Raw genomic sequence first — 14516 nt, 5'->3', positions numbered from 1 at the left:
GAGCCCGGCCCGCCACAGGAGTCGCTAGAGCGCGATAGGACAAGGACATCCCTGCCGGCCAAACCCTCCCCTAACCCGGACGACGCTGGGCCAAACCCTCCCCTTACTCCAGGCATTGCTGGGCCAAACCCTATCCTAACCCGGACGACGCTGGGCCAAACCCTCCCCTAACCCGGACGACGCTGGACCAAATCCTCCACTAACCCGGACGACGCTGGGCCAAACCCTTCCCCTAACCCGGACGACGCTGGGCCAAACCCTCCCCTAACCCGGACGACGCTGGGCCAAACCCTCCCCTAACCCGGACGACGCTGGGCCAAACCCTCCCCTAACCCGGACGACGCTGGGCCAAACCCTCCCCTTACTCCAGGCATTGCTGGGCCAAACCCTATCCTAACCCGGACGACGCTGGGCCAAACCCTCCCCTAACCCGGACGACGCTGGGCCAAACCCTCCACTAACCCGGACGACGCTGGGCCAAACCCTCCACTAACCCGGACGACGCTGGGCCAAACCCTCCACTAACCCGGACGACGCTGGGCCAAACCCTCCCCTAACCCGGACGACGCTGGACCAAACCCTCCCCTAACCCGGACGACGCTGGGCCAAACCCTGCCCTAACCCGGACGACGCTGGGCCAAACCCTCCACTAACCCGGACGACGCTGGGCCAAACCCTCCCCTAACCTGGACGACGCTGGGCCAAACCCTCCCCTTACTCCAGGCATTGCTGGGCCAAACCCTATCCTAACCCGGACGACGCTGGGCCAAACCCTCCCCTAACCCGGACGACGCTGGGCCAAACCCTCCCCTAACCCGGACGACGCTGGGCCAAACCCTCCCCTAACCCGGACGACGCTGGGCCAAACCCTCCCCTAACCTGGACGACGCTGGGCCAAACCCTCCCCTTACTCCAGGCATTGCTGGGCCAAACCCTATCCTAACCCGGACGACGCTGGGCCAAACCCTCCCCTAACCCGGACGACGCTGGGCCAAACCCTCCACTAACCCGGACGACGCTGGGCCAAACCCTCCACTAACCCGGACGACGCTGGGCCAAACCCTCCACTAACCCGGACGACGCTGGGCCAAACCCTCCCCTAACCCGGACGACGCTGGGCCAAACCCTCCACTAACCCGGACGACGCTAGGCCAAACCCTCCCCTAACCCGGACGACGCTGGGCCAAACCCTCCCCTAACCCGGACGACGCTGGGCCGAACCCTCCCCTAACCCGGACGACGCTGGGCCAAACCCTCCCCTAACCCGGACGACGCTGGGCCGAACCCTCCCCTAACCCGGACGACGCTGAGCCAAACCCTCCCCTAACCCGGACGACGCTGGACCAAACCCTCCCCTAACCCGGACGACGCTGGGCCAAACCCTCCCCTAACCCGGACGACGCTGGGTCAAACCCTCCCCTAACCCGGACGACGCTGGGCCAAACCCTCCCCTAACCCGGACGACGCTAGGCCAAACCCTCCCCTAACCCGGACGACGCTGGACCAAACCCTCCCCTAACCCGGACAAGGCAGGACCAAACCCTCCCCTAACCCGGACGACGCTGGGCCAAACCCTCCACTAACCCGGATGATGCTGGGCCAAACCCTCCCCTAACCCGGACGACGCTGGGCCAAACCCTCCCCTAACCCGGACGACGCTGGGCCAAACCCTCCCCTAACCCGGACGACGCTGGGCCAAACCCTCCACTAACCCGGACGACGCTGGGCCAAACCCTCCCCTTACCCGGACGACGCTGGGCCAAACCCTCCACTAACCCGGACGACGCTGGGCCAAACCCTCCACTAACCCGGACGACGCTGGGCCAATTGTGCGCCGCCCCATGGAACTCCCAGTCATGGCCGGCTACGACAGAGCCTGGACTAACTTAAACCACTGCACCACTCGGGAGACCTAATCTCATTCACTAACCCGGACGACGCTGGGCCAAACCCTCCACTAACCCGGACGACGCTGGGCCAAACCCTCTCCTAACCCGGACGACGCTGGGCCAAACCCTCCCCTTACCCGGACGACGCTGGGCCAAACCCTCCACTAACCCGGACGACGCTGGGCCAAACCCTCCACTAACCCGGATGATGCTGGGCCAAACCCTCCCCTAACCCGGACGACGCTGGGCCAAACCCTCCCCTAACCCGGACGACGCTGGGCCAAACCCTCCCCTAACCCGGACGACGCTGGGCCAAACCCTCCACTAACCCGGACGACGCTGGGCCAAACCCTCCCCTTACCCGGACGACGCTGGGCCAAACCCTCCACTAACCCGGACGACGCTGGGCCAAACCCTCCACTAACCCGGACGACGCTGGGCCAATTGTGCGCCGCCCCATGGAACTCCCAGTCATGGCCGGCTACGACAGAGCCTGGACTAACTTAAACCACTGCACCACTCGGGAGACCTAATCTCATTCACTAACCCGGACGACGCTGGGCCAAACCCTCCACTAACCCGGACGACGCTGGGCCAAACCCTCTCCTAACCCGGACGACGCTGGGCCAAACCCTCCCCTAACCCGGACGACGCTGGGCCAAACCCTCCACTAACCCGGACGACGCTGGGCCAAACCCTCCCCTAACCCGGACGACGCTGGGCCAAACTCTCCCCTAACCCGGACGACGCTGGGCCAATTGTGCGCCGCCCCATGGAACTCCCAGTCATGGCCGGCTACGACAGAGCCTGGACTACCTTAAACCACTGCACCACTCGGGAGACCTAATCTCATTCTCTTTTACAGAGAAAAACATAATAACAAACTTCTCTCCACTCTGGGCGTGAAATACAGCCTCCCCAAGACAGCAGGGTTAGGGTTAATTATCGAGTTAGTTATCGAGTTAGTTAGTTATCCAACTCCCTCTCCTCTATCTGTCTCCAGAGCGGAGCAGCTGTCCAGCGTGCAGTACAGCCTCCCCAAGACAGCAGGGGGCGACAGGGCAGACTTCTGGAGGTTCAGGGGCCTGAGGAGCTCCAAGAGGAACCTGAGGAAGAGCAGAGAGGACCTGTCGGCCCAGCCCGTCCAGTCCAAGTTCCCTGCATACGAGAGGGTGGTGCTTAGAGAAGGTGAGGATGACTTGCCTTGTTATAACATTATAAATTCTTATCTGTGCTAAAAAACATAAAGCCTCCTCCCTCAGCTCCTCCTCCCTCAGCTCCTCCTCCCTAGCCACTCCTCTCTCTAGCCCCTCCTCTCTAGCCCCTCCTCCATAGCCCCTCCTCCATAACCCCTCCTCCCACAGCCCCTCATCTCTAGCCCCTCCTCCCTCAGCCCTCCTTTCTAGCCCCTCCTCCCTCAGCCCTCCTCTCTAGCTACTCTTGTAAATCTTAACCTGTCTCTAATAGTGGTGAGCTTTCATAACGTAGCGCCAACTATAAATATTGTCTTTCAATTGATAGAGGGGTGAAAAAGACCCCTGGGGTGGGTTGTAAACACTACGGTTTGCTGCTACACAACCCTGACCCAAATATTCTGCTTTTACTAACTTGTTACGCTGTTTTTAAATGCAACAACTGTTATTGCTTTTAGAATGTGTATTTTCTTTAGTTGTGTAGTTTTAGTTATAAATTCGTGTTAAAGTTGTGTGTCCATTAGCGTTCTGTATTTTGACATGTTTCCAACGTTTTGTGTGGAAACCAGGACGAGTATCTGTTGCGTCTTCCACAGCTAACGGAGAGCCCAATAAAAATCACTAATCCTCCCACTCAGTTTAATGTGCTTTTGATGGCCTTCTGTTGGGGGTGTGTTTGTCCAGCTGGTTTCCTGAGGCCTGTGGTGATATTTGGACCCATCGCTGACGTGGCACGAGAGAAGCTCTCCCGAGAGGAGCCCGATCTTTTCGAGCTCGCAAGTGAGTAACAGAAGTGTATTGAAATGACGTGATAATTCCATTTAAAAAACGAGTTCATTATAGAACGATTAAACGCAATGAAACTATTTCTTTCCCCGTGTGTTTCAGAGAGTGAACCTAGAGACGCAGGGAAAGACCAGCGTAGTTCGGGAATCATCCGTCTCCACACCATCAAACAGATCATCGACAGAGTGAGTTTTCCCTCTTCATTAGCACGTACAGTCACTCATTTCAATAGGACTCATTTTGATTTGAGGAATTTCGTTTTGGAATTATTGTGGAATGACATTCTCTTTAGACATGTTTGGTGATGCAGAATTAGCTTTTTCCAAATGTTGTCTTTGTTGTCCATTTTCTATTCCACTCATGATGAAAAGAGAACAGGATTCACTGGAGAATCACTGACTGTGTTGAGGCCCTCTACTCCAGTAGGAGGAATCACTGACTGTGTTGAGGCCCTCTGCCCCAGTAGGAGATACACTGACTGCGTTGAGGCCCTCTGCCCCAGTAGGAGGAATCACTGACTGTGTTGAGGCCCTCTGACCCAGTAGGAGGAATCACTGACTGTGTTAAGGCCCTCTGCCCCAGTAGGAGATACACTGACTGTGTTGAGGCCCTCTGCCCCAGTAAGAGGAATCACTGACTGTGTTGAGGCCCTCTGCCCCAGTAGGAGGAATCACTGACTGTGTTGAGGCCCTCTGCCCCAGTAGGAGGAATCACTGACTGTGTTGAGGCCCTCTGCCCCAGTAGAAGGAATCACTGACTGTGTTGAGGCCCTCTGATCCAGTAGGAGGAATCACTGACTGTGTTGAGGCCCTCTGCCCCAGTAGGAGGAATCACTGACTGTGTTGAGGCCCTCTGCCCCAGTAGAAGGAATCACTGACTGTGTTGAGGCCCTCTGATCCAGTAGGAGGAATCACTGACTGTGTTGAGGCCCTCTGATCCAGTAGGAGGAATCACTGACTGTGTTGAGGCCCTCTGATCCAGTAGGAGGAATCACTGACTGTGTTGAGGCCCTCTGCCCCAGTAGAAGGAATCACTGACTGTGTTGAGGCCCTCTGACCCAGTAGGAGGAATCACTGACTGTGTTGAGGCCCTCTGCCCCAGTAGGAGGAATCACTGACTGTGTTGAGGCCCTCTGACCCAGTAGGAGGAATCACTGACTGTGTTGAGGCCCTCTGCCCCAGTAGAAGGAATCACTGACTGTGTTGAGGCCCTCTGATCCAGTAGGAGGAATCACTGACTGTGTTGAGGCCCTCTGATCCAGTAGGAGGAATCACTGACTGTGTTGAGGCCCTCTGCCCCAGTAGGAGATACACTGACTGTGTTGAGGCCCTCTGCCCCAGTAGGAGATACACTGACTGTGTTGAGGCCCTCTGATCCAGTAGGAGGAATCACTGACTGTGTTGAGGCCCTCTGATCCAGTAGGAGGAATCACTGACTGTGTTGAGGCACTCTGCCCCAGTTGAAGGAATCACTGACTGTGTTGAGGCCGTCTGACCCAGTAGGAGGAATCACTGACTGTGTTGAGGCCCTCTGCCCCAGTAGGAGGAATCACTGACTGTGTTGAGGCCCTCTGCCCCAGTAGGAGGAATCACTGACTGTGTTGAGGCCCTCTGCCCCAGTAGGAGGAATCACTGACTGTGTTGAGGCCCTCTGCCCCAGTAGGAGGAATCACTGACTGTGTTGAGGCCCTCTGACCCAGTAGGAGGAATCACTGACTGTGTTGAGGCCCTCTGACCCAGTAGGAGGAATCACTGACTGTGTTGAGGCCCTCTGACCCAGTAGGAGGAATCACTGACTGTGTTGAGGCCCTCTTCCCCAGTAGGAGGAATCACTGACTGTGTTGAGGCCCTCTTCCCCAGTAGGAGGAATCACTGACTGTGTTGAGGCCCTCTTCCCCAGTAGGAGGAATCACTGACTGTGTTGAGGCCCTCTTCCCCAGTAGAAGGAATCACTGACTGTGTTGAGGCCCTCTTCCCCAGTAGAAGGAATCACTGACTGTGTTGAGGCCCTCTTCCCCAGTAGAAGGAATCACTGACTGTGTTGAGGCCCTCTTCCCCAGTAGAAGGAATCACTGACTGTGTTGAGGCCCTCTTCCCCAGTAGAAGGAATCACTGACTGTGTTGAGGCCCTCTGACCCAGTAGGAGGAATCACTGACTGTGTTGAGGCCCTCTGACCCAGTAGAAGGAATCACTGACTGTGTTGAGGCCCTCTGACCCAGTAGGAGGAATCACTGACTGTGTTGAGGCCCTCTGCCCCAGTAGGAGGAATCACTGACTGTGTTGAGGCCCTCTTCCCCAGTAGAAGGAATCACTGACTGTGTTGAGGCCCTCTGACCCAGTAGGAGGAATCACTGACTGTGTTGAGGCCCTCTGCCCCAGTAGGAGGAATCACTGACTGTGTTGAGGCCCTCTTCCCCAGTAGAAGGAATCACTGACTGTGTTGAGGCCCTCTGACCCAGTAGGAGGAATCACTGACTGTGTTGAGGCCCTCTGCCCCAGTAGAAGGAATCACTGACTGTGTTGAGGCCCTCTGCCCCAGTAGGAGGAATCCCTGACTGTGTTGAGGCCCTCTGACCCAGTAGAAGGAATCACTGACTGTGTTGAGGCCCTCTGACCCAGTAGAAGGAATCACTGACTGTGTTGAGGCCCTCTTCCCCAGTAGAAGGAATCACTGACTGTGTTGAGGCCCTCTGACCCAGTAGGAGGAATCACTGACTGTGTTGAGGCCCTCTGACCCAGTAGAAGGAATCACTGACTGTGTTGAGGCCCTCTGACCCAGTAGAAGGAATCACTGACTGTGTTGAGGCCCTCTGCCCCAGTAGGAGGAATCACTGACTGTGTTGAGGCCCTCTGCCCCAGTAGGAGGAATCACTGACTGTGTTGAGGCCCTCTGCCCCAGTAGGAGGAATCACTGACTGTGTTGAGGCCCTCTGCCCCAGTAGGAGGAATCACTGACTGTGTTGAGGCCCTCTTCCCCAGTAGGAGGAATCACTGACTGTGTTGAGGCCCTCTTCCCCAGTAGAAGGAATCACTGACTGTGTTGAGGCCCTCTGATCCAGTAGGAGGAATCACTGACTGTGTTGAGGCCCTCTTCCCCAGTAGGAGGAATCACTGACTGTGTTGAGGCCCTCTGCCCCAGTAGAAGGAATCACTGACTGTGTTGAGGCCCTCTGATCCAATAGGAGGAATCACTGACTGTGTTGAGGCCCTCTGCCCCAGTAGGAGGAATCACTGACTGTGTTGAGGCCCTCTTCCCCAGTAGGAGGAATCACTGACTGTGTTGAGGCCCTCTGCCCCAGTAGAAGGAATCACTGACTGTGTTGAGGCCCTCTGATCCAATAGGAGGAATCACTGACTGTGTTGAGGCCCTCTGACCCAGTAGGAGGAATCACTGACTGTGTTGAGGCCCTCTGACCCAGTAGAAGGAATCACTGACTGTGTTGAGGCCCTCTGACCCAGTAGGAGGAATCACTGACTGTGTTGAGGCCCTCTGACCCAGTAGGAGGAATCACTGACTGTGTTGAGGCCCTCTGACCCAGTAGAAGGAATCACTGACTGTGTTGAGGCCCTCTGACCCAGTAGGAGGAATCACTGACTGTGTTGAGGCCCTCTGATCCAATAGGAGGAATCACTGACTGTGTTGAGGCCCTCTGATCCAGTAGGAGGAATCACTGACTGTGTTGAGGCCCTCTTCCCCAGTAGAAGGAATCACTGACTGTGTTGAGGCCCTCTGATCCAATAGGAGGAATCACTGACTGTGTTGAGGCCCTCTTCCCCAGTAGGAGGAATCACTGACTGTGTTGAGGCCCTCTTCCCCAGTAGGAGGAATCACTGACTGTGTTGAGGCCCTCTGCCCCAGTAGGAGGAATCACTGACTGTGTTGAGGCCCTCTGATCCAATAGGAGGAATCACTGACTGTGTTGAGGCCCTCTGATCCAATAGGAGGAATCACTGACTGTGTTGAGGCCCTCTTCCCCAGTAGAAGGAATCACTGACTGTGTTGAGGCCCTCTTCCCCAGTAGAAGGAATCACTGACTGTGTTGAGGCCCTCTGATCCAATAGGAGGAATCACTGACTGTGTTGAGGCCCTCTGATCCAATAGGAGGAATCACTGACTGTGTTGAGGCCCTCTGATCCAATAGGAGGAATCACTGACTGTGTTGAGGCCCTCTGATCCAATAGGAGGAATCACTGACTGTGTTGAGGCCCTCTGATCCAATAGGAGGAATCACTGACTGTGTTGAGGCCCTCTGACCCAGTAGGAGGAATCACTGACTGTGTTGAGGCCCTCTGACCCAGTAGGAGGAATCACTGACTGTGTTGAGGCCCTCTGATCCAGTAGGAGGAATCACTGACTGTGTTGAGGCCCTCTGACCCAGTAGGAGGAATCACTGACTGTGTTGAGGCCCTCTGACCCAGTAGGAGGAATCACTGACTGTGTTGAGGCCCTCTGATCCAGTAGGAGGAATCACTGACTGTGTTGAGGCCCTCTGACCCAGTAGGAGGAATAGATTTTGTAAGTTATGTTTTTCTGGTATATAGGACAAACATGCAGTGCTGGACATCACCCCCAACGCAGTAGACCGTCTGAACTACGCCCAGTGGTACCCCATCGTAGTGTTCTTGAACCCAGACAACAAACAGGGGGTCAAGAACATGAGAACCAGGCTATGTTCCGAGTCCAGGAAGTCCGCCCGGAAACTCTACGAGAGGGCCCTGAAATTAAGGAAGAACAACCACCATCTCTTCACCAGTGAGTAGAGAGGGGGAAGATGGAAGAGAGATGGGCAGAGAGGAGGTGGGGGAGAGAGGTTAGGAGGAGAGTAGAGAGAGCCCTGAAATTAAGGAAGAACAACCATCCCCTTTTCACCAGTGAGTAAAGGGAGGGGCATTTGTTATGTCACGTTTCTGACAATATTATGACAGTATTATGAGGTATAGTTCAAAATAAGTGTTTCCAAAACAACACGGGTTCGAGAATGTATCCCTGAGGAACTCCACAAAATATCTTGGCCCTATTAGATACCCGGCTGTTTACATACACAAACTGCTCTCTATCATAAACCTAAGTCTTCAACCATTTGTTTGCTTGGTTTAATTGAAGCATTTGATTTGATTTGATTTGGTTTGATTTGAAGCCGCATGTTAAGAAAAGTGAATTGATATCTTGTAGAGTCCCTCAGGGATCCATTCTTTGACCCTTGAGTTGAATTGTTAACATGCTATTATCATGCTAACTAGTAGCATCATGCTAACTAGTAGCATCATGCTAACTAGTAGCATCATGCTTACTAGTAGCATGTTAAAAGGGATGTTAAAAGGGATAGTGGGATATTTTGGCTGCATTATGGCAACATGCTATTATCATGCTAACTAGTAGCATAATGCTAACTAGTAGCATCATGTTAACTAGTAGCATCATGCTTACTAGTAGCATGTTAAAAGGGATAGTGGGATATTTTGGCTGCATTATGGCAACATGCTATTATCATGCTAACTAGTAGCATCATGCTAACCAGTAGCATCATGCTAACTAGTAGCATCATGCTAACTAGTAGCATCATGCTAGCTGTTCAGGTAGACTTCCAGTCATTGCGCTTACGCTAGTTTGCATTGACTCGCAAAAGTACCTCTTAACTTCTTTTTAGATTGGCCGAAGAGACATAAAAATGTGCTTAATTTGGCTTAATTGCCCAAATCTGGACACTATCCCTTTTAATAAATTAAAACGGTAACCCTTTTGGCCTCCTGTCTTAGCCACCATCAACATGAACAACATGAACGATGGCTGGTACGGAGCTCTGAAGGAGACTATCCAGCAGCAACAGAACCAGTTGGTCTGGGTGTCAGAGGGCAAGGTGAGAGAAACACTCAGATGTCCATTATAGTTTTAAGGTAACATTTTCTAAAAAAAATAATCTATCGTATGAATATGATACTTTGCGAACACAGTGTGCAGGAGCTTTTTTATAACATCAAAACATTTCCGACTCACCTGCTGAAGCAACCCTAAGAAAACTGTATATTTCTTCACATCTACTACTACCATCTCTCCTTCTGCTCCTACTCCTGCTGCCCCTCCTCGTTCTCCTGATCCTCTTCCTCGTCCTGCTCCTCCTCCTGCTCCTCCCCCTCCTGCTCCTCTTCCTCCTCCTGCTCCTCCTCCTGCTCCTTCTCCTGCTCCTCCTCCTCCTCCTGCTCCTCCCCCTGCTCCTCCTCCTTCTCTCCCCAGGCGGACGGCGCGCCGGACGATGACCTGGACATCCATGATGACCGTCTGTCATACCTGTCAGCCCCAGGCAGTGAATACTCCATGTACAGCACGGACAGCCGCCACACCTCTGATTACGAGGACACGGACACAGAGGGCGGGGCCTACACCGACCAGGAATTAGACGAGACTCTCAACGACGAGGTGGGACGGATTCTTCATTATTTTTTTATATTTTTCATACATTTTGCAGAAATTATGCCTTAAGACAATACTTGGAGGGAAAAAAACATAACACCTTATACCTCATACACGTTTTTGAGTCTCAGCATGTAGTAACTCGTTTCTAAATCCCATTAGGTTGGTCTTCCCACGGAGCCAGCTATCACCCGCTCCTCAGAGCCGGTCAGAGAGGACCCGCCCGTCATCCAGGACCCCTCGACTGGCGGTTACCCTGGATACCAGCACGTTGCCGTGACTCCGCCCGACCCGGCCAACCGCATCGACCCGTCCGGGTTCAAAATGGCCGCCGCTCCTCATCAGGTAGGAGAGAGGGTGGGAGGAATTGGAGGGAGAGATGAATGGAGGTTTAGCTGTAGGTGTCTCTCTAGGGGCGAAACGGGCTGAAACCACGTTACTACAACTCACTTCAGAGTGAAACAGGACATGTGTTTGTTCCTTCAGTAAGAGAGACCCTTCACATAGCTTTACAATATACCAATGTATTTGTGTATACTATCTGTTTGTAGTTAACCACACTGTTGCAAATACATTGTAAACGGGGTTTCTGGATGGTGTAAAAATGATTCAAGGAGGAGGAAACATGGAGAGAGAAGGTTACTATGGAGATAGAAACTGCTGTAGTTTGTGGAGTGTTTCTGTGCTCTTCCTCTTGGCGGCCTGTTGCAATAAAAATGTCTCTTAACGATACTTCACAGCAAGACGATGCTGCTCTTCTGGCTATTCCTTCCTCTCTGCTGCCTGCTGCGGTGGCTGTGGCGCCCCCTGTTGTTGAGGCTGAGTCACAGCAACCTGCACTGCAGGTAGAGGGTATGACCTCTGAACCCGAGGAGGAGGCTCCGGCTGCAGACTCACTCCTTAGCAGCCCCGCCCCTACTGAGCTAGCCCCGCCCCCAACACCACCATCACTCGAACCCCAACCCCTGTCTGACACGCAGCTCGGCCCTGGTCCTGAACCCAAGGTATTCACCTACCTACCACCTACCCACCACCCCAGCACCTACCTGCTGTCTCCCTAGAACACCTGGACCGGGCCTGGGCCAGTCAAGCCCTTAACTGCCCCGCCCGGTTCTCTGCCCCGCCCATCTCCCCCCCAGCCTGCTGTCCTGTCTTCTTCACACACGCTTCTTTATCCTCTGACTGGCTCTCTTGTCTGCATGCCCCGCCCACACTGTGACCACAGAATTATATTTTACAGCGTGTTTGAGGGGGGTTGGTGTTTGGAGGAAGACGTTGGCTGCACAGAATCGCTCATCTTCATCACGTTTATGACTAGTTATTATGGGATGTAAAAGCAAGGTGATTTGTGATGTGATTCTGTGCAGTCCGACTGCAACGTACTGTAGTCCGTCTCAAACATGCACCTTGTGTGTGATTGGTCAGTGTGTGGTCAGTACACATGCACCAATCACAGTGGGTCTGCAGTCCACCCGGGGGGAAGGGGGGGGGGTCTATTCTAGTCTGTGGGCACATCTGAAACCCCACCCCATTCCCTATTAAGTATATTTTAATCAGAGCCAGCCAAAGTTGTGCACTGTATAGGGAATAGGGTGCCATTTTGGACCGGTCTGATCGTGTGACCGGGATAAGAAGAACCAGCGCCAACATTAACGGTTACTGTCGTCTCCTCCTCTTCCTCTGCATGGCCTCTAATGGTTCCTTTCAGCTTCTTAACTTCTCTGACTGACTCTAGTTGAAGTCTAGTCCAATGTTCTTGCAGTGGCAAATGTCGTTGGTATATGTACCGTATGCTGTAGTGCTATTATATAGTAGAATGTAGTTGGTAGCTGTTGTAGTAGATTGTAGTTGCACAAGATGCTCAACTGAATGTAATGTTGCATGACAAACTATGCTAACCTGCAGACAGTTTTCTTGGTATTTAATAGTCTCTGTCAAAGCGGTTGATTCGCTCTATGGGGGGGGGGGCATTACATAACTATATCTTCCGTTGTAGCGTTGACTCACGTAAAGAAGTTTATGTTACAAGCTTCTACCATAGGAAGTGACTGACTGTCTGTCGTTTACTCGAGGTGCTGTCTACAGGCTACACATCAACCCGTTTTTGAAATGAAGCCTTTCAGAAAATGTACACAAAAAAAACCCACAAAAAAAACATTATTTTTGACACCATCAAAAAAAACATTATTTTTGACACCCCTACCCCCAAAAAAAACCTGACTACGTCAACTGATTGGTGATGACGTCATGAGAATACGGAACTTTTCAGGAGTGACTGAAAGACTTCTAGTCAAATATGCATTCAGAACGGATTAGGAATAATTGCTTGTGCACTTTGACCTTTGACCTTTGTTCAATGTATTGATATATTTTGGAGTTACTAAATTAATTAATATTTAAATTGTATGAATGATGATGTGTTGTTTCTTAATCTCTCAGAAACCTCCCCTTTAATTGATCTGTGTTCAGTCCTTGAAGATTTGACCTGAACCTCTCAGAAACCTCCCCTTGAATTGATTCATTCTCTGATTTTTGGGGGATTTTCTGTCGTTTCTGTCATTTTGTTAATTTAAATTGTTTTAAAAACATAGTTTTCCAAATGAGATTTACAAGTTTTCAACTTAATTTGCCATGTGATTGATACATTGGAAATCTTATTCACCCGAGCTCTGACCAAATACCTGTAACTAGCTAGTTCCTACTAGTATTAACGTCTCTATATTCCATCCGACTCCCCTGCAGATGTACAAGAAGGATCTGTACAGTCTGGAGGAACCAGTGAGAGTGAACCACGGCGGCATGAAGTCGTCTCTGAGCTACACCCACCAGCCCTACCAGGACCAACAGCCACACCGCCAGTACGACCACCCGCCTTACGGCTACTGTAGCGACGGGGGGGGCTACGCCGAACCAAAGCAGCCTCCCCAGGGGAACTTTGACCCTCACACTTCTCACCTGCACTACAACAACCGTGTGCCTCAACACTTTGCCGACGGCCAGTGGCCCCCCTACGACCAGCAGACCTCTTCCCCCCAGCCCCCGGCGTACCAGCCTGGCCCAGGCCACCAGCAGGGCTACACTCCCAGGGGGACCACCCCCTACGAGGACGGCCCAGTCAGGGACTACAGCCCCCCCCAGCCCTGCTACGATGAGGCACCGGCGGGGATGCAGGGCTACGACGGCAGGCCTCGTCATGGTAAAACTCCGGGGCCTATGCGGTACGATGAACCGCCTCCCCCGCCCTCGGCTGGCCCTTACGACGCTCGCTCCCCTTACGAGTCCGAGTCCCCTCACTGCTACCCCGTAAGCTCGCCCCGCTCCCCAGACCCCCCCAAGCAGTATTTCGGGGACTCTGCTCCTGGCCTGAGACCCTCCTATAACCCAGGACCTCCCAGCCGGGGCGGTGGCTACAACCGTGAACCTCTAATGACCTCTGACCCGCCCTTGCCCCCTCCCAAACCTGAACCCCTGGCCTCCCCAGGAGAGATGGGAGTAAACGCGGGGTCCAAGCCCCCGGGGGAGGAGGAAAGGGACGACCCGGCCATGAAGCCCCAATCGGTGCTCAACAGGGTCAAGATGTTTGAGAATAAAAGGTCGTTGTCTGTTGACCGAGCCAAGGAGGCTGACGACTCTACCATGACGAGGGTAGGTGTACGACACAGCCAAACACCTAGACAGCATGCTTATAATGTATGTCTGGGATAAGGCTGTTACAATAACCTTATTACCACCACACCAGTGGTCACTAGTCATGATGGTAGTCAAATTCCATATGACCGTTTAGTCACGGTAATTAGGCTTCTCCGAGCTCTGATGCTGTTGATGGTCATTAGTAGCCTGCTAAACTTGCTAACTGCCTGGTACTCAGCACTCTATTGTCCCTCTAAACACTCTGATATCAATGTGAATGGGAAATCTAATAAAACACTTCATGAGAGCCCATGAGCTCATGTTGCGCAACATTTCTATAGGCTATGCAATTGCTTGAGAAAACCGAGTGATGGCCTCTACTAAAAAGAGGAGGATCCCATCAGCTTTCTATAGGCTAGGCTTACTATATTTTTTTCTCAACTTTCCTAATATTAAACACGTTGCTTATCTTTACAACAGGATTATAGCCTACCTGGCTGGCAAGAAAACGGAAAAGCGCGTCCTCATATTTGATTTTAAAGTGCATATAGATTTAAGTGCATTTCTCCGCTGTCCCTGTTTCGGGATAAAGGTCCATTCTAACTCCAA

General features: G+C 52.7%; 1 protein-coding gene across 13 annotated transcripts in view; it reads left to right on the top strand.

Annotated features, from left to right (window-relative positions):
• tjp1b (tight junction protein 1b) overlaps positions 1-14516 on the top strand; it is a 281273-nt gene that overhangs the window by 252565 nt on the left and 14192 nt on the right. For 7 of the 13 annotated variants that reach the window (XM_090213969.1, XM_090213967.1, XM_090213965.1 and 4 more), the window contains 8 exons: positions 2893-3077; positions 3767-3862; positions 3971-4053; positions 8411-8621; positions 9626-9726; positions 10101-10283; positions 10440-10622; positions 13020-13922. In XM_090213969.1, coding sequence (XP_090070095.1) covers positions 2893-3077; positions 3767-3862; positions 3971-4053; positions 8411-8621; positions 9626-9726; positions 10101-10283; positions 10440-10622; positions 13020-13922 — 1945 coding nt within the window. Of the gene's footprint in view, positions 1-2892; positions 3078-3766; positions 3863-3970; positions 4054-8410; positions 8622-9625; positions 9727-10100; positions 10284-10439; positions 10623-11017; positions 11282-13019; positions 13923-14516 lie in introns of all 13 variants that reach the window. The other 6 variants (XM_036960728.2, XM_036960733.2, XM_090213959.1 and 3 more) reach the window with 1 other exon arrangement.

This window comes from Oncorhynchus mykiss, chromosome 2 (assembly GCF_057628025.1).
Source record: "Oncorhynchus mykiss isolate SJ-2025 chromosome 2, ASM5762802v1, whole genome shotgun sequence".
Lineage (NCBI taxonomy): Eukaryota > Metazoa > Chordata > Actinopteri > Salmoniformes > Salmonidae > Oncorhynchus > Oncorhynchus mykiss.
The sequence above is the reverse complement of the archived record's forward strand: the minus strand, read 5'-3'. Positions and strand labels throughout refer to the sequence as shown.